The 8983-nt window shown below is 51.7% G+C and overlaps 1 protein-coding gene across 1 annotated transcript; it reads right to left on the bottom strand.

Annotated features, from left to right (window-relative positions):
- Positions 1-6229: 6229 nt before the first annotated feature.
- Positions 6230-8967, bottom strand: CBLN1 (cerebellin 1 precursor). The gene is made up of 3 exons (XM_035336798.1): positions 8554-8967; positions 8328-8447; positions 6230-7186 (listed from the first exon to the last, which is right to left on the bottom strand). Exons 1-3 carry the CDS (start codon positions 8818-8820, stop codon positions 6989-6991), a joined length of 585 nt encoding a protein of 194 aa, XP_035192689.1. The 5' UTR covers positions 8821-8967; the 3' UTR covers positions 6230-6988.
- Positions 8968-8983: the final 16 nt, after the last annotated feature.

Here is an 8983-nt window from a genome sequence, read left to right as displayed (position 1 = left end):
TTGTATGCATTTCACTTGTTTTGTCTTAAAACAGCTCCAGACCAATTCAACAACCTTTTTCCCCACACAGGACAAATATTCCAACCTTCAGTGTCATCTAAAAGACTGCTAGGGGACAGAGAGGAGACGATTTCTTTTATAAATCCATCTACCGTTTGAAGAAAAAATAATAAGGGATGTTATTCAAGCAAACACTTTACTTGACATTTTATGTTTCAATGCTTTTAACTGTTCTTCTTTTTCTGCATCCTTAATAAATGGTTACAAATATTTTAAGTAGGGCAAGTTTGTCACAGGACTAGAACAGGTGAGGCCAGTAGAACTCTATACTGATGCAACTTAACATTACCATCACCGGCTAACACCAGACAGCCCTGACCCTCTGACACTCCAATTATCTTCAAAAACCTATCTTAGACATCGTAACTTCTGGACAACTACATCCTTACACCATGCCACTGGGATGCCCCCCAGTTATCCACAAGTTTTACATGATCTCAAAAACGAGGCCAAAAGAATTCAGTTAGTATTACACAGCCAACATGAAAATGAAGTAGAGGAACAGGAATGGGGATATGTTTCTTGCAAAGTTCTAGTTATCCAAATGATCTTCATCTCGCGTAGATATAGCGGTTGCATGCAGCCGCAGAGCTAATAGGCCTGGGAGGTATTTCTGTAACAACACTGTTTCCTGGTTTCTGCCACAATGTCCCACGGGTGAAATAAGTTGCAAGAATTTGCACTGCAATACAGCTTATGCAAATTTTCGTCAGCAGAAAAATCTCATTTAACAACCCACTGGAATTTAAAACTATGCCTTGAAATCTGAGCGCTGGCACCTCTGCTTTAATAATGAAAGATCCTCCTCCTTCACTTTAGAGAAAGAAGCTGATTTTCTCTCCACGTATCCATTCCAAAGCCCCTTCTGGTCAACAAAGTCTTTCCACTACCTCCATTAGGAAAATAACGACAACTTTCATGGACCAAAAATACTGCACTAACCCAGCACTTCAAGACTCGCTGATGTCTTAGCCCAGTGTGGGCAAATAATTTAATTCTGATCAGAGCTGTGCAATTTTTCACATACATGATAAGCTAAATGCGAGTTGGTAAGTTTATGCATATTAATGGTGCCGAATTACTGGCTGGGCTCTCAATTAGCTTAATCAAGCCACGATAGGGACTTGGGAATATTGCAGGAAATTCAGTAAAGATCTCTGCTCAGTTCATCACTGCAAAATGTTGGCCACATGACAAACTACATGGCTACCTGAATTATTATTTCTATTATGTATATAATAACTGCTGAGCATCACCTCACTATTCTGGATAGAACTGGTTGTGCCATTTCCAAGGAGGTGTTTTAAAACGAGGGGCTGCAATCCTCCAGGTTCTAAGAGCAATTGAGCCATTGGAAAGGCTCTTCGAAGACTACAATAGTGAGATTAATCACCCAGAAAGGAGACAGTAAAGGAACAATAAAATCAGATTAAAAGGAGAGAGATCAGAAGCTTCTCTTTCCCTACACCTCAACAGACAGAATCATAAGGAAATTCAGCTCAGTTGACAGCTGGGAAATACAAAATGAGATAAAGAAATGATACAAACATTCAGAGGGGAGTTACGGATCCACACCAATCAATAATTTTAGCACATTACTCAAGTTACGGGGAAAATCAAAGTATGAAGGAGAACTGACCCATGAAATTTCAAGTTCTGTAGACCAGTTTTTAACAACTATGAAATGAAGAACAGTACCACATAAGTGGGAATAAACACAATACTTCCCTGTTCTTTCAATGGAAATGTTATTAATCGGGTCAGCAGATCAGGTAGTCTGCAGTGTTTCACAAGGGATTTTGAAGGAAAGATGTTAGAATGAGCAATATGACATGCTCACTTTTTTACACCCAGCCTTTTATTTGATAACAGAGAAATACAGAATTACTTTGGTGACAGCAGCACTGAGAACAACCGTCATGAAGTTACTTGTTATTTTCATTATTAACAGAAAGCGTTCAGGATAACTTTTCACTACTATTTACCTTTTAAAAAGTGTTATTTACTACTGACAAAGTTAGAAAGCACTGCCAGTATAGAAGAAGCTCAAGGAGGATGGCCCTGACTTGAACGACCCAGAAGCCCAAAATATGAAAAGCACATTAAAATTTATTACCATGAAGTGCAAGAATGAAATGAGCACTTCTACTATAAGCTGACTGACTACTAATTGCAAATAAAGCAGGAGTCCTTCTGTGATCCTCTAGCCCCTGGAAGTTGTACAGACAAAAAAAAAAGGCAGATTATTTCTGGATATCTCTGGCAAATAAATTTTCCATATTTTAGACTGGAAATATAACTGAAGTTGATGCACTGATATGTCTTCTAATATACCGTACATGACAAGATTAATTAATGAAAAGTAATCACATCTGTCTTTCTTGTGCTCAAATTCTTCCAGCTTCTCTTCCTCAGGTCTTCTTTCCTCTGATAGCTTAGCAGAGTTTCAGTCTTCCCCAAATAGAACTACTCTCCAAAATGCAGCAGCGGTGCACACAAGAGAAAGCAGAAGGCTGAGATCAAAATGTGTATGACCTGCTACGCTACGGCAGAACGAGAATTAAAAGGCTGCTGATAAGCTGATAACCAGAGCACTGGAAGCAGCAGTCTTCAGGGAAAACTCCTGACACTCCATTCGTTTTTGTTAGTGATCTTGGCACAAGAAGCAGGAGACTCTTGGGAATTTCTCCGCAAGTCCAGATGCCTGTGCAATTCTAGAACCATTCTCCGATAGCACCACCACTCCCTCCTGAAGGAAAATTCCCCAACCTGGGCTTTTCAGCCGTTCAGAACATCAACTGTTTCTTGTTAGAAATCTCATGCTGTAAGAAACTAAATTCAACTGGCAAAACTTAAAATGGCTCTTCACTGTGACTCCTACATCAGTCTAAAGCTGCAGGATGAACAGCAGCATCATCCTCCCTTGTCCAATGGGAGGCTCACAGTTGCGATGGGGGTTAGGAAGGGAGAGCTCTGCACTCAGATGTGCACAGCTGCTAACACTGGGGTGAACACTGCTATGGATGCAGGACCACTAGAAGCAGAGGCACTCCATTGCCCTGCATCCATGGAAGCCTGGAGATGCTAGTGGAAGTTGGGAGAAATGTGCTTAATTCAGATATCCCCATTACAGGCAACGCACCCTCTGGTTCATGCTGGGTTTCCAGCAGAAGTGCTGAGGGCATAGAGACCAGCAATGTCCCAAGGACGCTGTGACCGATTGCTGCCAGTCTTGCCTGAGCCCTCTTCTCCCACAGCGAGGCCTGTTTCTCACCACAGAAACACAAGGCCTCTTTTCTTTGTGGGAAAGCAATCAGACAGGCCTTTTGGCAACTCTTAGCTGGCATAATATACCCAATAATTCCCCCTCTGACCCTGCCTGAGGGAAGGCAGGAAAATCAGTTCTGCAATTAACCTCCCTCCCGCTCCTTCTTGCCCCCACTCCCCCAGTTTCTACACCACAGGGGTTCCTGTGGAACATGAGCCTGCACCCCTCATCCCCCACATGCCACTGGAAGCAGCTCCAGCAAAACTCTCTGATCACTGTGCTCCCGATAACCTTTCCCCTTCAGTGGACGGATGATCCCAGAGGTCATCCTCGGGGACACAGCACACAGATGAGACAGAGCTGAAGTGCATGGGCTGCTTCAAACTAACTCTAACCCCGTACCTGAGTACCGTCCCCTCCTTCCCTCCCTCCAGAATCCCACCTGGCAGCTGGACCACACCGTCCCTCTCCGCTCCTCTTACCTCTTGCTCACCTTCACCCCGTTCCAGCCAGAAAAGATCAGGGCAGCGGGGCAGGCGAGGCGCTGCGCTGCCATCCACGATCCTGCAGCTCCGCTGCTCGCTCTGACCCCGGAGGAAGAAGCAGCTCTCCCCTCTGCCCGGCAGCGGCTCTGCCTTGGAGCCGAGCCCGCTCGGCACGCCGCTGCCGGCACACCAGCCGGGAGAGGCTGGAGGGAGCTGGCTGCCCGGCGATGCGCGAAGCCCAGCCTCTGACCGCTCCTCGGAAACGACCTCTTCCCAGCGAACTTATTGAGCTGCAAGCCGTACCTGGGGGGGTAGAAGAGGGAAAATTATGTTTTGCAATATGGGATGTGCATTAACTATTCCCAGGGTTAGCGGCATTTGACTTCTTCTTTTGGATCCAACTCGCTGTCTCCTACTGGAGCTATTAATCTTTATGTTCACATTTTTCACACAGAAGCAAGTTGGTTTGTTTCTCCCTTTCCACCCCCTCACCCCCACATGCACTCCCTAAAAAACCAACAATTAACAATGCGGATTTTTTTTTTCTTTAATTCCCCTACATCTGTGTAATTATATTCACATTAGAAATCAATCAGCTCTGGTCATTACCATTAGTGATATGCTCATAAACCAAACACTAGTCATGCTAATGAACTGAATGAAACATAATTTCTTGTTGTGTAAACTGATGCTCAACTCTAATCAGCAATAAATTCCATCAGACATTACTTACATCAACTGAAGATATATTAAAGCCTTGCAAAGAGCCACAGCCGCTCGGGGCTCAAAGCCAAGGCACGGCCGCGTGCCTGTAAGCGGGCTGAGCAGGACAGCGGGTTAGGGAAGGGGTAAGGGCCGCTGGAGTCCTGAGGAGATGGGGACGAGGCCTCGGCACCCCAGGGAGCCCCTCGGAGCCCCCGGGCCCCCTCAGCGACGCAGGGCGCCCAGCGCGGCCCTCACCCGCTCCCTCCCGGCCACGAGCCCGTCGTGAGGCGGCGGCCGGCGGCGCTGACTAAAATGGCGGCTGCGGCCTGTGAGGGCGGGGGCCTGACCCTGCCGCCCCCAGCTCCCCGCGCGGAGCCCCGTCGGAGGGACAGCGGGGTACCCTCGGCCGGGAGGCGGCCCCTCCATGACCGCTCCCGGCGGGGCCGGCAGCGCCGCGGGGCGGGGTAGCGGGGCTGCCCGGCGGCGGCGCGGGGCTTTACGGCCATCGCTGTGGGGCTTTTACGGCCCCGCCCGGCTGCGGCGCGCTAACCGGGCTGTAACGACCGGGGAAAGTTGCGGTGGAAGGAAGGCGGCGGCTTTGTTCGCTTCGCGTTGAGGAAGAGGGAGGAAAAAAAAAAAAAAAAAAAGAGAGAAGAAAAAGGACAAGAAGAGGAGCATCAGCAGCACCAGCAGCCCCGTCAGCACCACCACCAGCCCCCCGGGCGCTGCCACCCGCTCTCCCCGTGCCGCGGTCCCGGGGCAGCTCCGCTCCGCGCCCTCACCCGTCCCGGCCGGCTCCGGGCTGCCCCGGGCGCGGGGCAGAGCCGGGCCCTGCCGCAGGGAGCGGCCCGGGGCGGCGGGGAAGGCGCAGACAGAGTGCTCCGCGGCCACACGCCGGCTCCGCTGCGCGGGTCCTAACTCCAAGCGAAAGCAACCTCCCGTCACGAACCCAGCTCCGCAGAGCTCAGCCGTTTCCTCGCGGCGGCTGCCGGCGCCGGGGCTCCCGAGCAGCTCCCGCCGGGGTCCGGGGGACTCCCAGCGCCGGGGGGCCGCAGCGGCAAAGGCGCCTCCGGGCCCCCTGGAGAGGGCAGCGGCTGCTGCGGAGCGGCTCCGGCGTCGCACCTGGAAGCGAAGCGGCCGCCCCGCTCCCCGCCCGGCCAGGGCCGCCCCGCGGCTCTCCAGCCAGAGCCAAACCTGGGAATAAAGCACGAAACTCATCGTTCTCGTCTCGATCCCCATCCCCGAGGAGCTCGTTAAACTCCTCGCGGGGAGCCGGGGACGCAAAACCCCCTCGAGGTGTGCCGCAGCCTGGCCGCGGGGCTGCCCCCCGAGCCCCTTCGTTTCACGCCAAAGTTTAGATACAACCGAAATCCGGGTCAGCACCGTTTAATAAAAGTAGTCATCTCTTTGAGTACTGCAAAATTATAGCATTTACATCTTGAAAAGGCTGTAAACAAAATAATACGAGCGAATAAATAATATGAGCATCGAAGTATACATCGTAAGATAGTTTTAGACGGCTGTATAAAATGCGATCTGGTCTATAGAATATCATACAGATAAATGCTATCAATCATCGGATGCGAGAGCCTGCGGGAAGCTGCCTAGCGGCGGGGCCGCCAGCCCTGCCCGGGGGCTGCGCGCTTCCCCCGCCCCGCTGCCTGCGCCGCGCCGCCCCCCGCCTGCCTGCATTGAGGAACCTTATTTCTGGTTAAGAAAAATAAAAGTCCCATTGAAACTTTATTGAATTAAAGCAAAAATTAATTTTCGATATTCACACATATATTACAGAGTAATAGTAAAAGTTCAATATACTTCCTGGCATTTAGTTGGGCCACGTTTTACAAGAGCAAAACAAGCATCAAAACATTTAGCAGCCTTAAATTTCACAATCACTCAGAATTACATAGAAATATTGAAATACTCTAGTCAGCCTTAGCTGTGAATAGTTCTTCGTGTATAAATTTTCCTTTAGCCAGCCAGTACACAGCAAGAATTGCATTTTTCCTTCCATCATGGCATCCACGTATTCAAAAATACTTTGCTTTTTTAAAAGTTAAACTCAGAGAAAGAGTCAAGATTAACATGTTTTAAAAACAAAACTACAAAATATGCTGTAAAGGACAATGAAAATATCTAAAGTCTACTTGTGTGAGGCAGAAACCATGGGGGAACGATGGCAGATTACACCAGTGACACAGAGATGGGAACTAATTTTGTGGGAGGAGAGAGAGGAATATAAATGGGGGTTTGATCAATTATAGTGTCTCCTGCCTGTTGGCTGCAACACAACAAAAATAAGTAGTAATTCTTCAAAGCGGATGTACACAAACCTAAGCAGGATTTAGCTTCTTTAATATTTGAATGTAAAAAGTCTGATGTCCACGGCTCTTTAAACCCAGCTACGACTTGGGAATTTGTAAGAGATTCTCTGACTTGCGGTTCTCCCTTTGCTCGGTTGAGAAGTGCTTTAAAGCGGGAACACTAGAAATCCAGAGAACGTGGAATACTTCCAGCCTCCCATCAAGTTGCCTCTCTCCAGTTTTAGATAAGCTCTGTCTCCTTTCTCCATCTGAATCAGGACTCCATTGCTAGCAGCTTCTCGGGTCACATCTTGGTCCCCTGCAAAGGCAGAAATCACTGGCCACCCATTTAGCATCAAACTCACCTAAAGAGCAAGATAAAACAAAGCCTTCCGTCAATTAAAGTCAGACAATGACACCGCCGGGGCTCGCCTAGCAGGTGAAATTCTTAGTTAGGAAAGGGCCTCTTTTGACAGCTCAAACTCCAGCCCCATAAAAATGGAATATCAATCCGAACCCAACTAAGGTATGTACTCTAAAGGAATAAGGCTTTCACCGCTGTTTCAGACCCACATCAAAACACCCGGTGCATATAAAACAGGACATTGATCCTATTTTGAAGGATTTCAATAGGGTGCCTGTATGTTTTCAGGCTATGAAAAGAGCTCATACTTATTGAAAGATGGCTTTATGCGAAACCTCTGAGACGTGAGGTGCAGAGCCACAGCCGCCAGAGTCAGTGCGTTTGAAGTGTATTCAGGAGGTAGTTTTCCTTTGTTAGGCAGCAAAGACAATATGCCACAACAGTCAATAAGCTCTGCTCAGCTCACTCTAATGATCTCAGGGCCGCGTACCCCGCATTAATAATACGCTACCTGCCCAATCTGGATGTGTGAAGCTGCTTACACCCGCACGGTGCTGCAGCTCTGCGTTCACCTTTTCAATGTACATCGCTACACAGACAGATTTTCTGCCTAGGTTATGCTACCTGGCTTCACGCCGATAGTTTCTCATCCCTACCTAGAGGCACATACGCATCGAACCCCACACAAAAGGCACGTATGCGTACAGGTATCTGCACACGCTGAGCTGTATTCGCGATGGGATCCGTGCCACAGGCGCCTCCCTGCACCCCAAGCCCCCGTGAGACCTCCCGGGAGCAGTGAGGAGCCGGGGCCGGGCAGCGCTTCCCCGGGCTCTGCCCAGGGATGTGCCTGGAGCTGGGGACAGCGCGGGGCCCGTCCTGGCCAGTATGATGCCACCACCTCGGGCAGGATGCTACCGCCGGCGGGCTGCCACCACCTCGGGAGGGTTGCCACCTCCGGCCCGGGCCACCTCACGCCGGCAGGGGCTGCGCGGAGGCTGGGGGGTGCCCGCGGCCCCTTGCCGACGCCGGGGGCTGCGCGGGGAGGCCGGTGATGCCCGGGGGCCGGTCCCGTCCCCGCCGCCGCCCGGGGCCGCTCCCCCCCCGCGCCCGCCGGTCCCGCGGAGCGAAGCGGGGCTGACCTGGATGGTTTGCCTGTTGTAGACTTTCACCACGTGAAAATTAAAACTGTAAATCCCTTTCCTGGGCGCTATGAAAGTGCTCCTCTCCGAATCGAAGTTGCTGCCGATGTTCACTAGTACCTGCGAGGGAAGGGCACCGTCAGCGCCGCCGCCGAGCCCCGCGGCCGCCCCCGGCGCCCTTCCCCCGGCCCCTCGCCACCTCCCCCCCCCCCTCCGGCCGCCCCACCTGGTCGAAGTAGATGATCATGGTGCGGTTGCTCATCTCGGAGGGCTCGTGGTTGGTGCTGCGGATGGCGGAGAAGGCGACCTTGGCGCTGCCGGAGCGCACGGAGATGCCGAGCGCCGTGCCGGTGGGGTCGGACGTGGGGTTGGAGTCGCACACCACGAGGCACTTCCCCTCCAGCACGATGGGTTCCGTCTCGTTCTGCCCGCACGCCGGCCACGCCGCGCCCAGCAGCAGCAGCAGCCCCAGCGCCAGCCCCGGGCCCCGCATGGCGCCGCGCTCCCTTCCCCGCTCCGCGCCGCTCCGCTCGCCCCCTGCCCCGCCGCGCTCACAGCGGGGCCGCCAGCGCCCCGCCGGCGGGGAAGCGGCCGCGGGGAGGCACGGCGCGCATAGCGCGGAGCGGAGCGGGGCCGCGCCGAGCCGAGCCGAGCCG

This window comes from Oxyura jamaicensis, chromosome 11 (assembly GCF_011077185.1).
Source record: "Oxyura jamaicensis isolate SHBP4307 breed ruddy duck chromosome 11, BPBGC_Ojam_1.0, whole genome shotgun sequence".
Classification (NCBI taxonomy): domain Eukaryota; kingdom Metazoa; phylum Chordata; class Aves; order Anseriformes; family Anatidae; genus Oxyura; species Oxyura jamaicensis.
Note: the sequence above shows the minus strand (reverse complement) of the source record. Positions and strands in the feature narration are given on the sequence as shown.

Coding starts and splice junctions, on each gene's coding strand:
- CBLN1 (XM_035336798.1), bottom strand. CDS start 8,820: ATGCGGGGCCCGGGGCTGGCGCTGGGGCTGCTGCTGCTGCTGGGCGCG. Junction 8,448..8,553: donor TGATCATCTACTTCGACCAG/GTGGGGCGGCCG, acceptor CTTCCCTCGCAG/GTACTAGTGAACATCGGCAG. Junction 7,187..8,327: donor ACAACAGGCAAACCATCCAG/GTCAGCCCCGCT, acceptor CTTGCTCTTTAG/GTGAGTTTGATGCTAAATGG.